Source organism: Excalfactoria chinensis, chromosome 6, assembly GCF_039878825.1.
Source record: "Excalfactoria chinensis isolate bCotChi1 chromosome 6, bCotChi1.hap2, whole genome shotgun sequence".
Classification (NCBI taxonomy): Eukaryota; Metazoa; Chordata; class Aves; order Galliformes; family Phasianidae; genus Excalfactoria; species Excalfactoria chinensis.
In genome coordinates, this window is record NC_092830.1 from 27143214 (window position 1) to 27158798 (window position 15585).

The 15585-nt window shown below is 42.5% G+C and overlaps 1 protein-coding gene across 1 annotated transcript in view; it reads right to left on the reverse strand.

Moving 5' to 3' along the window:
• The window catches only part of COL17A1 (collagen type XVII alpha 1 chain), a 58660-nt gene that overhangs the window by 30328 nt on the left and 12747 nt on the right, over positions 1-15585 (reverse strand). Inside the window, exons 2-7 of the mRNA XM_072340071.1 lie at positions 6113-6178; positions 5270-5314; positions 4492-4590; positions 2405-2536; positions 1986-2033; positions 122-157 (exon numbers count right to left, since the gene is read on the reverse strand). Of these exons, the coding sequence (XP_072196172.1) occupies positions 122-157; positions 1986-2033; positions 2405-2536; positions 4492-4590; positions 5270-5314; positions 6113-6167 (415 nt within the window). The 5' untranslated portion in view covers positions 6168-6178. The remainder of the gene's footprint in view (positions 1-121; positions 158-1985; positions 2034-2404; positions 2537-4491; positions 4591-5269; positions 5315-6112; positions 6179-15585) is intronic.

A 15585-nucleotide genomic window follows, 5' to 3' on the forward strand; every position in this document is an offset into this window, starting at 1 on the left:
GGTACTTCATCAGACTCAATACTTAAACCACTTTGATTCTAGATAAGTAGGCCCATCTGACACACCCTGAATCACATCAGAAAAAAACAAATTAAACTTCTAAAAGAAGAGTACCACTCACCTCGACTTTGGCTTCGCCCTCGTGTGGAGGCAGATGCTGTGAATATAAGAGTAAGAAAAGCAATATTAGGTTTTTACTGCCTTTGACACCTCTGGAAATGAATACATCAATCTTTGGATCTTAGTCTGGATGCAAAAACTCAGGCAGTAAACTTCTTTACTTGAGGCACAGCTGGGAGGCACTGAAACCTCAGTTTTTGCCAGGACTTCTTTAGACCATGAGGTATCTCAAGGAGGGTGTACCACCTTAGTATTCCTGGACTAATTGCTGTTTTTGCTTGCACACATAAATGTTGTTCAGAGATAATGATCTTCTATTTCAATAAGCCAGTAGGATGATAATAGGCCTGCTAATATGACATGCTGTTCACACCATCAACCAGGGTCAGACACTATGAAACCCTGCCCCTTCTTCTGTAAGCTGAAAAGACAATCACATCATATTGCTTCTCTACCTGAACTGAATATAAGAAGCATCCCAGAGTTTAGACACAGCAAAGGCAGGACAGACCTGCTGACAGTATTCAGTATAAATACAACACTTGATAGCCAGTTCGTCTTTCCAATTACACCACATGAAGCTGGGAGGATTGGCTGACACGCCTGAAGGCTGTGCAGCCATTCAGAGAGACCTGGACAGACTGGAGAGCTGGGCAGTAAGAAACCGGATGAGGTTTAACATAAGCAAGTGTAGAGTCTTGCATCTCGGTAGAAATAATTGCATACACCAGTACAGGTTGGGGGAAGACCTGCTGGAGAGGAGCTCTGCTGAGAGGGACCTGGGCGTCCTGGTGGACGACAGGTTGGCCATGAGCCAGCAGTGTGCCCTTGTAGCCAAAAAGGCCAATGGCATTCTGGGGTGCATTAAAAAGAGCGTAGCCAGCAGGTCAAGGGAGGTGATCCTCCCCCTCTACTCTGCCCTGGTGAGGCCTCATCTGGAATACTGTGTCCAGTTCTGGGCTCCCCAGTACAAAAAAGACAGGGATCTCTTGGAAAGAGTCCAGCGGAGGGCCACAAAGATGGTGAAGGGCCTGGACCATCTCCCCTACGAGGAGAGACTTAGGGAACTGGGTCTGTTTAGCCTTGAGAAAAGAAGGCTGAGAGGGGACTTGATCCAGGTTTATAAATACCTGAGGTGTGGGAGCTATAGTGGCGAGGCTGGTCTCTTTTCAGTAGTGCGTGGGGACAGGACTAGGGGCAATGGGCTGAAACTCCAGCATAGGAAGTTCCGCACGAATGTGCGCAAGAACTTCTTTACAGTGAGGGTGACGGAGCACTGGAACAGGCTGCCCAGGGAGGTGGTGGAGTCTCCTTCTCTGGAGATATTCAAGACTCGCCTGGACGCCTACCTGTGCGACGTGGTGTAGGGAGCCTGCTTTGGCAGGGGGGTTGGACTCGATGATCTCTAGAGGTCCCTTCCAACCCCTATAATTCTGTGATTCTGTGATTCTGTGATTCTGTGAATATGTTGAAGTCTAAAAAAGAATAAGTGGTGGAGTATATTCAGCAATGGCTCAAAATCTAAAGGGGATGCACTTTCTTGCTTGGAGCTATTCTTCCAGGTATGGGACAGCAGATGTTGTCAAGTGTCTTATGTTCTCCTGATCATGCTCCGTACCATATTAGGACCATCTAAAGAGTAGCTGAAGGTAGTATGTATATTGCATTATGCAGTCTCTGTTGGAATCTGTACTAGTTTGAGACTCTGCTGTCAGCTGCATTAATATAATTTCCAGTAACTTCTCTGGAGTCACAGAGTTGCACTGGCTGTCCAATATGGAGGCAACATGCAGAAAGCCACCATAGTCACCAACTCACATGACCTTGTCATAATGTTCATAGAGACAGTTCTGAAAAAAACATACCAAACTCTTTCCTGGGGAACTCTGGAGAAGAGTTAGCACTGGAGCTCCCTGCAAATAACAGACATGTGTCATTAATACTTCTTAGAAGATCATCAAGAGCTTTCCAAACACATTCCTGGTACCGACTAATTCCACTGAGTAACAAACATCTCCATTCAAAAAGAGCTATTCAGGATTACATGAAATAGTTGCTAATGTCTATCAGCAAATATATGCCACAACTCCTCTTATAAATGATTGTTAATATAAATAAGACTCAATTATTAAAATGCCTCCCTTGTGGCTTATTTCCCAGCAAAACCACTATAGATGGGATTCTTGTGCTATTTAGGACAATTTTGAATTCATGTGCTAAAAGTCCCAAGCGACCTCAGACTGCACAACATAGTGCCTCTTTTCTATGGCATATTCAGTGATACCTTCATATGTTGCATGGCGGTTGACATAGGTTTTTCTTTCAAATGTTGAGCCAGGTGATTTGGTGAGAGTTGAGCTAGGAGACTGTGTTTGTCTGTAGCCAGACGATGACGAATTCAATCTACCACTTCCACCTATTGGCAAAACAAAACACTCTCAGCAAACTGAAGATATGACCTGGACGTACACCCTGTATGTCCTGAGTACTTTATGTTTGTGTCCGAGCTAGACAGATCTACATTAGTATCTCAGAACTAGAGGTGGGCAAAACAAACCACATTTGAATCTAACTCTGACTGTCAGCATTCTCTGCAAAGAGGAATTTATCTCTGTGGCTTAAAAATGACTTGTCAGTGATTTCAATAACAGTGGCTTTTGGCTTAGGGGGATAAATGAGACGTTTTTGCTGAGCAGGAAGACACCTGGCTTTAAATTGGCCTGAATTTTGGTTTGGATACAGATCCACCCATAAAATCCAGTATTATATGACAGTCTACAAAATCTTCAAGATGCTTAAACAAAATGTGGTAGTACTGGAGGATACCATTAACAAGGTGAGGGAAAGAAGAGATGAGTAAGCTTCCTTTCCAAAGCAACTACTAGCCACAGTCTCACTTAGTCATGTCTTAGTCAGTCCATCTCCAGGAGATGTGACAGAGACATGAGTCAGGCCCAAGGCTGTTTGAAGATTATTAGCAGCTGTTGTGTTTAGACAGAGGAAAGTTTCCCTTCGTAGTCCACTGCTGTGGGAAAAGATCTGGGCAGCCATAAAGAATGTGCAGTTTGTGGAAGGATTGGACTCTTGATTGGACTCTTCTATGGAATCTAACATTGGTGTATGATCAGAGTGGCAAGACAAGGGCAGCTCTGTGATGAGGGCTATATATGCATGCTGATCAGTGGGATCAGACTGATCAGACTGGTTACTGTTTAACTATCACTGTAAAAACAGAACACCCTTGTGATCCCGAAGTGTTTTCTAACTCGTTTTCTCTTCTACAGGGATCTATTCTGTTTTGCGCCTTTTCCACTTAATTGAGCAAAAACAACTACAGTTCCAAGTGGACTGTTGGAGACATTCTGCCAGCAGAGTGGGAAAGCAAAGATAATCAAATGTTCTGCAAAACTTTAAGAAGTTCAGATTCTTTTCTCTTCCTCCACACACTGAAAATAACTAACAAGGAGGATGCAATCCCACAGAATCATTTAAGTTAGAGCTCTGAGAGATGGACACAGTTCTCAGTTAAACTGGTGCCAGTCTAGACTATTAGATTGATATCTGCACCAGAGTTATGTCATATTTGTCCAGAGGGAAGGTGATTCCACACTCTGGCCTTTAATTGAAGGAGCTGAGTGTATGTCAGGTCTATAGGGTATGCCTAATTCTTCCTTTGAGCTTCCATACTGCACTTTCCTCTCTTTGACTTGCCAACTCTTATGGAAAATGGAGAATGTTCCCTGTAAGGATTGTTATCCAGCCCGTCCCAGTGTGAGAGAGGTGTGCCAGAAAGCTGGGTAGAAAGATTATTCTTCAAAAAGCTTCACTGTGACAATCTGACAGCTCAGCAATGAATGTTGCTAGAGAGGAATTGTCTTTATGGAGTAGATAAGTACTGATTTAGCATATCCAGAAAACACACAGGCCACTCAAAATGCTAAATCCATGGATACCCTGACAAGAAAATAGATTTATGAAATTATTTTATTCTACTCTACTATCATATTGCATTCTAACATCAGCAAGATCAACAAACATTAAATAAAGCCATCTTCTGAACAAAAATGCTCAGAAAGACTGTGATTTGGAAAACTTGGATAAAGAGAAATTTGATTTCCAAATGGCTTGAGGACAGCTGGAAAAGTTTTTCAAAGGTTACTGAAAACTACCCTGAAATCAAGTTTTCCCTGCAGAATATGAGAACTTTGCCACTCACTCACCCATCACCAGCTTTAAGGAAGGAATACCTTTGCTTGGAGTATTTGCCTTCTCTACTTTAAGAAACCCCATTTTTCTCACCCTTGACCTCAGTCTCCCCTCAGCCCATTGATTCTGCCTTTGCTTTTTGTTACTGATATTTTCATTCCTTACTTGAAGTCACATAGCTACTGCTATGGGTGTAAGACCTCTTTTCTACTCCACTTCCTCCAGTGTGGGACGATGTCTTGAGTCCACTGCTGCTCCCTCCTTCTGGAATAGATGAGCACAAAATGAGATATTCTGAATGATGAGAAGAACAAAAACACTACAAGACAAGGAAGAAGGTACCCAGAACTCAGTTCCAAGGACAGCTTCATGTCTGAAAATACATCAGAACTGCAGAGAAGTATCTCGGCAGAGCAGATAAGCATTTAAGATGCGGGTATGTAGTCAAGTTTTGATTCAGGCATGGGCTGGAAGATGCTCTTGTTAACTCTCATCATAAATGAGTGCAATCACTTTTCAACCCCACCACAGAATAGACAATTCTGCCCTATTTGATACACAGAGGCAGAAATAACCTGTGACATTTGATAATATGCAAAGGGATTCACTTGCGTTTGTAAGCAGGGTAAGATGTAGGCCAGAGACTCATCACTTCTGATGCTTGTTCTCAAGAAACAGTCACCACTACTATACCACTCTATATATGGGTGCACACTCTTGAACAGCCAGGTCTACCAGTCTTAGCAGATTGTGGCTTTGCTACTGCTCCTTCTCTACACCAACAAGGATTTTGGGAAAAGTATTTCTCAGAATAGCTGAAGTGTTAGTATTTCTGCACTGATAACCTGCTGCACCCAGGGACTTATGAAAGTAATGAAGCCAAATAACACAGAAGGGCAACAGTGACTAAGCAGAAGTAATGCAGTGGATCACAATTACTTACTGGGTGGTAAAGATGTCAGTCTTGTAGTTACTGTCTCTGTAATAACTGAGAAAAGAAAAGTTATTATTCAGAAGTTTCTGCAAATTCATCTAGCCAGACAAGATCAATGTTCCACTTCATTCCATGGAAGAGCGTGAATTATTCAAATAAGATTAACTCATTTAAAGAGAAGTCCCTTAAGACTATATTGCCTGGGGACTGAAAGCTGTATGTTTTCAGACTTCTGTCATGTTACAGTAACTAAACGCATCGCTGCCAGGAAAGACTTTTTAAAAAATTCCTGGAAACGAGAAAGTGGCATTATTTCAGGACACTCCTGAACTGCAGCAATTGCTCTACAAGTGAAGCGCGGGTCAGACTCCTTAGTAGCTTTCTATGTAACCTGCTTTAGCAGAGGGGTATAATTATACAATCTCATGAGGTCCCTTCCAACCCCTACAATTCTATGATTCCGACTAGCTAATTCTGTCAGCAGAATCCTGTTTTACCCTGTTTTTACACCAAGACAAAAAAGAAATGTAACAAACAGTTTGTAGACCACATGTGGCATTTGTCTCTGAAGCAGAAGGAGAATCCAAATGTCTGCACTACTGGCCAAAAATGTTACCACAGGGCAATAATTTCTGGTTAAACAATCAGGTCATTGTACAAGTCTCTAAATGTCTTTTCTTGCCCTGTTCTATCCTTTCTTGGACTTTGACTGAAATATCAAGGACAGGTGCAGAATTTAGTTCTGGATGCCTGGTCAGCATTCAGCCCCTCACAAAAAGTGTCAATATGGTTGCCACATTTTTGGAGTGTGATCCAGTCTTGGGATATGAAAACAAAAAACAATGTCCTTACGTCTCTCTGTAACTTCTGATCCATCTTGCCTCGTTTTCTTTGTTACAGAATCCATATCATTTCCACCTGCGGGGAAACCATAAACACAGAACTCAGAGCTTTGTGAAGATGACAACAAATTGCTACAAGTCCCATCAGTTTTCTCTCTTCAGCAGAACTGCCTGAAATTCATTTATGGCAGAGAGTTTGAAGTATCTTTCCAGAACCATCTGAGTACTACTAACAGAACAGCAACAAGTCCCTGCAAAACTAGAAGCTACACAATGCATAAAGGCTGAAACAGAAGGAGGGGCTGTGAAGCCAGCAGGTGAGCTAAGGGTAACCACAGCAAATTCAACCAAAAGTGGACAAGTTTAGATCTGGATTTACATGCAGACTTTGTGGCAGTAAAACATGGCCTTTAGTTGGATCTCTATAAAATTTTAACAAAACCACAGGATTCAAACGTTAGGCCTACATACCTGTTCTGTACAGAAATCAACAACATAGGACTAGAAATGCAGACATGTTCGTGAGTTCTGCCTCTCTTACCTACACACAGCACTACAAGAAAAGCATAAACAGAAATATCAGAGCACTTTGACAGTACTACTGGGCATTCTCAAGTTATATTGATGCTAATGCCATAGAACTGACTTGAGTGGAAAAGCAAACAAACAAAAACACCATGAGAGGTACCATTAAACCAGCTATTTTCAGCAACAAGGAACTTAAGTGCTTTATCTTGCTTTACAAACCCATGTCTGCAGCTATGGAATCTGAACTAATTTAATGCCAGCTCAGGTCAGTCTATACAGTTTTGGAATTGCTGCTGTAAATGTCACCTATATTCTTCATGGCTTGGATCCTCCTCGAGTCATAATTATGTCTATGGCAGAGGTATGACTGACTGCCAAAGCAGAAAAAAAAACAAACAAAGAAACTCCATGTCCCTCCAACTACCACTCAGGTTTGGTTCTCATGACTCCACTTACTCTTCTGCAGCTCCCATGATGCTATGTTTGTATAGCCCACACACAGCTGATGACACAAGGCAGGAAGCAACAGAGAATATGGAGGAATATGTGAAGTGCAGATTCAGATCTGCCTTTGAATAGCACCCGATGGTTCCAGAGCTGGAGAAGAACAAGCTGAATGTAGAAGGTACGCCATCAGGCAAGCTACTTAAGCTCACACCTCCTACCACAGACTCTGCTGAACTTTACACTGAACACTCAGTAGGGCCCAGAGCCCTCAGCCCTGCAGCATGGCTAAGCAGCCTGGCACACAGCGCCAGGTCCTTACACAACACTTGCAGCAGCACAATACCCAACCCTTACAGCATTTGCTAATACTGGGGATTTCCAAGGGATTCTCCAGAAAACTGATTCCAAGGCACACACAAGCTTAGAGGTACATGTGTCAGGGGAGCTCTTCCTTAATGAGGATTCCAGTCTCCTGCACTGGAATGCCTCCTGGTCATGCACTCCAAGAAAAGGCAGTACCTCTGCTATTCTAAAAGCACACACTGAAAGTTGCTGTCTAGATGTCAGCAATTCTGGCTTTGCCAGCATCTTGACAAGGAACACAGCTTTATGTTCAGAAACTACTTCTCTACCACTTTGTCGCCCCAGAATTTCCCTTTTGCTATTGGGAAACTGTGCTGGTTATGGATGCTGTACCACAGGCCAGTACCACCACTGAGTGAACGTTCACATCTGCGTCCTTCCTCCCCTTGAGAGAGGGGAACATCTTGCTCTGACACCAATCAGAAAACAAAAAAAATAAGAACAGATTAAACATCTTTGAAGCCACACATCCCAGCCCTGGCACACAGTGCATTTTGATCTTGCACATGTTTTTGCCACGTGAATGCAAAAGCCAGCCCAGGTTCCAGGAGGCTGACTAAGCTTGATTTCCATTATCTGCCAGGACTGACTCACTTCACCAGCTCCTCCTACCTGGATTCACAAAGATGTAGCTGTAGGCTATGTCTGAGGTAAAGCAATGGCGCTGTTGAATCAGAGAAGTCACCAGCAGTTATTCCAGAGCGATTAACAGGAGCTCATGAACTGGGATCACTCACAAATAGTGGAGGTGCCCAAGGCAAGAAGACCCTAAAGCTGGTTTAACTTAAGCTGGGGCTGAAGTGTGTGAGTGGCCCTCATAAAAACAGAGAATATGCACAAGGAATCAGGAGAGCTCTTATGAGACCACAGTTGTGCACGTTGCTTCTCCTCTGTGCAGCGCTGAAAAGCAGGATGGTGAGAACAGCCCAACTTTACAAAGCATGTTTAATTTCCGCTTTCCATATAAGACCAACGCTGCCAGATAACCTCCTGCACCTCCTGTTCCCATTGCCTGCAATGCAGGACACTATCAAGGATGCTAAGGCAGCCTGAGATGGAACATTCCAACTTCTTTTATTATTTTATACGCTACATATTACGTGCATGCAATGGCAATACAATTTATTACAAGCATTTTTCAAAGGGAAGGGGAAAAGCTACTTTATAGCCATGAAGACTATAATATAAAAACACAAGCAGGTACATTTCAGATCCTCTTATTCCTCCACAGTTTCCCTTCAGTTCTCATGTCTGAATGCTGCTGCACTCTCGCAGCACATCCTTTCAGCTCTCTCCTTCCCCCATCAACACAGCTTATGCAGTGAGACACTCCTTCAGGAGAAAGAGGCACCTGCAGCTGCTAAGATGAATTAAACTTAATGTCAGAGGAACCCTTTGATCATAAATAATGTGAAGCAGTAGATGCCTCCAAACAATGTCATTGACAGCATTAACAGCAAATGCCACTGTCCTGGAATTCACAGTACTGGTTAAAAAAAAATGCTTCCTTATCTTTCTTTCACCTCACAGTCTAGGAACCTGACCTTCTCATTCTGCTATAAAAGCTATTTCTTTCACTTCCAGTTACTCAACAAGAAGCATCATAGTCAGAATAGATTTTTCTTCTTTACAGAAGCTTCCAAAACTGCTCATTTGGTAGGTTCCCTCAAATGACTCCAGTGCCAGGGAAGCAAGCTAAATGCAAAGCTTGGATGTGCCACAGAACAACTCACAGACTCAAAGCCATGCACCAAGTTGGTCAGTCAGCCCAAAGGCTGCAAAAGAAGACAGATCTTTTACCATTTTTTCACTGTGTTCAAATTGCTAAACCAGCTACAAAAAAAAAAACAACAACAAAAAAAAAACCAAACCAAAACAAACAAACAAAAAAAAAACAGTTCTCAAAATCAGACTCTTCTGACTTACTGTGATGAAGCTTCAAAAACACTTTACAAGGCCTCCTAAATTTCTGTGACAAAATATGGCTCAAAGTCCACAATGAATGGCTCATGGCTGATAAATAAATGCAGCTGTATGGCACAATGCAAAGCCTGTCCACAGCAAAACAGACTTTGACTCAAAAGTACCTCCTGGCACTTTCAGGAATTATTCCTTCATCTTACATTCTGAAGCCACCATTTGAAGCTTCAGTTTGCAAACATTATTTTTCCATCACATTTCAGATCCTCTCAGTTATAACAACAGTCAACAGATTATCCACAATTCACCACACTGCTGTGCTTATAGAATGGAGAACAGTCAGTTGACTTCATATATTTGCACAGTAGTTTCACAAAATGTCTTAAAACTCTACAATGAACTTGGCTTCACATTTCTTATCTACCAGCAGAAACGCCCCTTTAGCTTGATAATCAGTTTTAAAAGCCATGTTCACAGTCAAAGCCAAAATCCAAAAAGACCCAGCTCTATCACAACCTTAATTTTACACTGTATTCTCCCATAGAAGAAACATAACACCTCTATTATTTTGCCTGAGGATACCGAACCCTGCGAGGAATCAGGAAGAGCAGAAATACAAGACAACCTTTTACTCTGTTTTATTTTGTTTTTCAGCAATGTAACTTACCTCGTATGCTTTGGTTACTGAACTGAAAATCTGATTTTCTCCTCAACCGTTTCCCGTTTCCTATATATTCTGCCACCTATACTATCATGTCCCTCCAAAGAAGTGTGGAATCTGAGTGAGCATCCAAAACCGTTCAGCTCTTCTTAGTTTAACCCGCTTTACTCTCACAGTTCTTGTGCTTTTCTATTCCCCTGCTCTTAAACAAGTCCTGACAAAGGTGTGTCGTGGTTTCCTGCCTCACCCTACCCTTCCAATTACCTGACACTCACTGGAAAAAAAAAGTCTGCCTCCAGGAGTCAAACTTCACCCAAAGCATGAACGCTCCTACTTATTTGCTCAGGTAGATTAACTATGTAGATCCCAGATGGGCAAAGCTGGGAAGGCTTAAGACAGGGAAAATGAAGTACTATCACCATGCTTTCTGAGACACTGAGCATTTAACACATGAATTACACCTGTTTTGGCATTTTCTCACAGAAGGTTATGCAGCACCTGCTGATATTACTGCAAAACTGATGGTAGGATAATCACATTTTAACCACTTGCATACAATGGATTAAACTCCCCCAGCTAGCAAAAATAGACTGAAAACCACAGGAATCAGTACCCTGAACTGGCTCGCAGACCCCCCCAGATATTTACTCTCTGTTCAAGAGGCAGCAGTATCATTAAGTGTCGTACCCAAATATACAAAACTGAGTAAGTAATATCATTTCTTCTGTATCTACCACTTGCAAAAGGGCAACCAGAGGGGTCAAAGAAACACATGCAGGTATGTTCCTAGTGTTTGCTGGAGACTTCTTGATTCAAAGGCAGATGTTTTGCAATCATTCCATGGTGGAACTTTTTCCATTAATTTGTCCAATTAGTTTTGCAATCTGTACAACAATTCAGCATACCCAGTGTCTTACAACACCCATTTTCACAGTTTAGATATACCTTGCAGGAAGAATTTTCCTCCTCCTCCTAAAAAAAATAGCATCGTTTGGTGTTTTGTTATATAAATCAGAATTCGCCATAGCTTCACTTACTCTACACAGACTGTCAGATTTGCACCACTGAATGGAAGAGAACTTAGGATCACAAAATTATTAAGATTGGAAAGGACCTCCAAAGATCATCTAGTCCAACCATCAATGCATCACCACTATGCCCACTGAACTACGACCCTCAGTGCAGCATCCACTCTTTCTGAGAAGAAATTCCTCCTCATATCCAACCTGAACCTCCCCTGGTGCAACTTAAGGCAATTGCCTCTCTCCATATAACTTCAGGCTTAGACAATATTTTTGCTCTGACCTTTTGAGAAACAGTAGCTGTGTACAGTCAAGATCATACTCTGTTTACAGTGGAAATTTTCAAAGGCGTTCAGGGGCACAGTTGGTACACAGCACTAAACAAAGGGCTGGCTCTTTGTTGATGGAGATCCAAATTTCATCAGAATTCATCAACGCATCTCTTGTTTTCATATTTATCTTTAGATAGATGTACGCTTATAAAGCAAAATTTGCTCTTTGCATGGAGGAAGTATCCATGACTGCTTCTAAACACTAATCAAAGGATATTTAGATGTCTAAACAAGCTGCATTGGTCATTAAGTCATTAAGAGGTGCAGAGCTCAGTCTAAGACCTTATCAAACTGCTCGTGGCTCATGACTTAACAGGAAATATAAAAACAGCTTTAGCTTTATGACCTTCACTACTCCTTGAAATGGTGCATTACTGTCCCTCTTATTACCAACTTCACTTTCAACCCTACAGTTCTGTCATCTCATTTTTATCTGCTCCCAGCACAACACACAGCTGTGTGCCTCAGACATACCCTGGCTGCTCACAGAGATAGTTCAAGAAAAGGGCTGGATACACAGGGCTGTTCTACACCTTTAACACCCACCAGTATGAGATGGACTCACTGGAACAGCAAGTAGACCTTACTGGAAGACAGGACCCCAGATTTTCAGTATAATGCCCTTGAGACTGGAGGAATTCTCTCTTTCCTTTACCTTTGTCCTCAAGTTCTCTTCATACCTGATGCAGTCTGCAGATGTGGAGTCACACTGTTGTACCTGGGAATGTTCTCCCAGAGGCAGAATTTGCTGCCATCCCTGTTCCCAGCACTACAAGTCACACAGACTTTGATTGTTCCATCTTGTAACTAGAACATCAAATCACAGATGGCACCACATTCTCTGGTGCTTTTTTTAACCCTTCAGAAGCCTGCATGTTCCTGGTAGGTGCTGGAAAAGTCTGACCTGGAAGCCAACATGAAGGTCTCAAACTCAAAGAGAGATTCCCTTGGACAGTGAGTAGCAGAAACCTCCAGTTTTCCAGATACTTCTGGTGCAGACAACAGGGATCCACCCTTTGGGCAAAACTGCTTCTATAGAGAAACTAAGCCAATTAATAAGGACACCAGCAGTAAAAAGCTTTGTGAGCTAATTTGGAGATGACTGCTTAATTATAAAGCCCTTGCTTAGAACTGGTTTAAGACCTATGATGCTCTAAAAGCCTGCAGCAGCTGATGCTGGCACTAAAAAGGGTGAGGATCATAGAATCACTGAGCGACCCAGGTTGGTAGGGACCTGAAAGATCATCAAGTTCCACTCCCCCCGCCATGGGCAGGGTAAGAAGTTAAGGGAGATCACACTGCATTTGCTGCACTTGGGAGTATGTTGTGCTATGGCAAAATCTGAACCACTTCTCCCTCTGCAAGCCAAGTCCAAAGATAAAGAGCCTAGAAGTTGAACCTTGTCACAGCCATATTCTAGCACCTTAAAGTATGTTTATGGTTTAGAAACAGCCAAGTGATGACTATTATCTAACTTCAGAGTGATCTGCTTATCACAGGATAAACTGCTGACTATTAACACAGAAATTATACTGCTAGTGAATCAGCCATGAATCTGGCTAGAATACTTCAGGTCAACAGAAAGATGGCAGACATAGGGAAGAAGATACAACACCCATTTCCAGGTAGCAACTGCAGTTCCCTATGTGCCTTGGTTTAGTATGCTAGGGCCAAGCAGCAACAGAACCAACCAGAGCATCCTGAGTCACTCCTTCACTCAACATCCTGAACCCACAGTTTGCACATCACTTGAGAAACTCATCATGAGTAACCTCAGGCATGAATAAAAGCCTTGTGGGGATCTGATCATTTCTTTTGAGGTCCTGAGAGATGAATAATATCAAGATGCAAAGAACACATTGCTAACATAATCTCCCAGGTCTCAAGAGAGTCAAGTGATAGACAGAAGTCTTGGCTGTTTGTACTTATTAATATAAAAGCTGTAGATCTAAGGACTGTCATTTCTTTCTCCTTCTGATGTATACAGCACTCCACACAACAGGAGGCTTGTTACAACTTCTAAGGTCTATCACAATGCACCTAATAAATAGCAATAATTATAATAAAACTACGTATGCATATGGATCATTAAAAAACGCTGATCTTCAACAGTATAGGATAAACTCAACTGTAACGATCCAAAGAGGAAGGGCAACGCTATTCTGGTGGGTGACAGAGAACAGGAGGAGCTGGTTGAAGACTCGGTCTTGTTGCTCTCAGTATCACTATGCAGATGGGAACAGTGCTTGGCAGCTGTAGGCAGCTGTCTGCCTCTGCCCGGAGACAGGCCCGTACACACAGACAGTGGGGCTGCGGTTCTGTCATGGTGCTCTGAGTACAACTGCCTAATAGTTACCTGCAAGCAGCACAGCCTTACAAATGGGAATGAACATGCACGCTGTCTTGTGTATCTGGGACTGCTTCTGATAACAGAAGCTTTGGTGAGAGACAGAGCCAAACAAAATACACCCGTCTGCTTGTCCTCTGTGCAGTCTTCTAAGTGCACTGATGCTTAGGCACTTTAACATCTTGGTACAGGTCAGGCTGCACAGCAGGAACATGCTGGCAGGACCAGCCACATCACCTCAGATGCCATCAAAGCTGGGATGTTAACCGACCTGCCTGCAACGTGACAAGTGGTCTATTATCACTGTCACTTGCTCTTCCTTCTCCCTCACTGGAGGCCACTAGGGAGCTCCCACAGCTATCCAGCAAACCACAGCATCTGCCAGGGAACACAGCCCTGCAGCAGATGGACCCTATCACTGCTGCTCTAAGAGTTTAAACTATGTAACTTTCATTCACAAGACTCCTCTCCTTCTTGGTGATGGAATAATGAATAATCTCTTCCATTTTGTCTTCTGGATAAGAGTTGCCTCCAACACATTCTGCAGACAGCAGCACAGCCATGAGCCGAACTGAGCCTCTTGCTTGATGCTGCTAATTACTCGCAATCACACCGCTGCCCAAAATGCTTGGTCAATGAGAAAGGAAACCATTCACTGAGTACTTTATTTAAGAGAGTTCACGGTCTGATTCACAGGATCAAATAATTTCCTCTCCTTTAGTGTTTAAAAAACTACTACCTGCTTGTTAGTTCACCTGTGAACTCTTCCTCAATTTTAGCACTAGTGCCTCTTAGTCCAAAAATACGCACCAGACAATGCATTATTTGCTGCCTTTGCATATCAAATATTTCATTCAGCCAAGCAGCAAAGAGCAAAACCAATCCCAGATGACCTGGCTGCGGTGCTGCCAATATTAATAATGGAGAAAAGACAAAGGAAACTGTTTACAAAGAACTGGCAGCACAGAAAAAAAAACTTTCTGGCAGCCCCCAAAAAGCAAAGTTGATTTGTGAATTGCTCACCAGCTGTACCCATGGTCAGATTCCAAGCAATTAGTATTTCAAGCAAACAATTCAACCAGTTCTACCGGCTGCCAGTTGGAAGTCTGCAATTTTTCAGCACTATCACAAAAAGCAACACAGGAAGAGCATTCAATGCAACAGTATATATGGGACAAAAGCAAAGCTTCAGACAGTTATCGTATAGATCTGACTCAGAAAATACCCGTCACTGTTGAAAATGAATGATTTTTATCTGCCATCTTGACAGAAGACTTACAATTCCCATTGGCTAAGAAACCTTGGCAGAAAATGTCTGCCAGGCTCAACAACAGCTTGCAGCAACTCACCTCCTTCCTACCTGAGGACAAAGATTCTCATTAGCACGGTTGGAAATGCATGGGAGGGTCATTGGAAGGGTTGCTTTTTTTTTTTTTTCCTTTTTTTCTTCCTTTCTGCAGCCCTTTACATTTCTGCCCTTCATGTCTTTATCCCAGATAAGATCAAATTGAAATCACAGCATTCTATTTTTTTATGAAGAAACTAGAAAATGCCATCCCCGTGGAGAATACACACACTTGGAATATGCAAGATCTGATACACCTGTAATGGTGACTTAAAACTGGGATTTTCACATTGTTCTCTCTAATCCTCTGATCAGACAGTCTGCTCTGGGCTGAAAAGGCTTTCAGAAAATATCTCCTTCAAATCTGTAAGATTTCTAGGAGATGTGTCAAGCTTTTGAGGCCATGTTTCTGATTTAAAAGTGTTTTTGTATAAGCATGTTACAACATCTGTGCTTTGCATATCCTGAAAATGTCTGATGATTCCTCTTGGGCCCATGCATGATGAAGACTGAGGCTA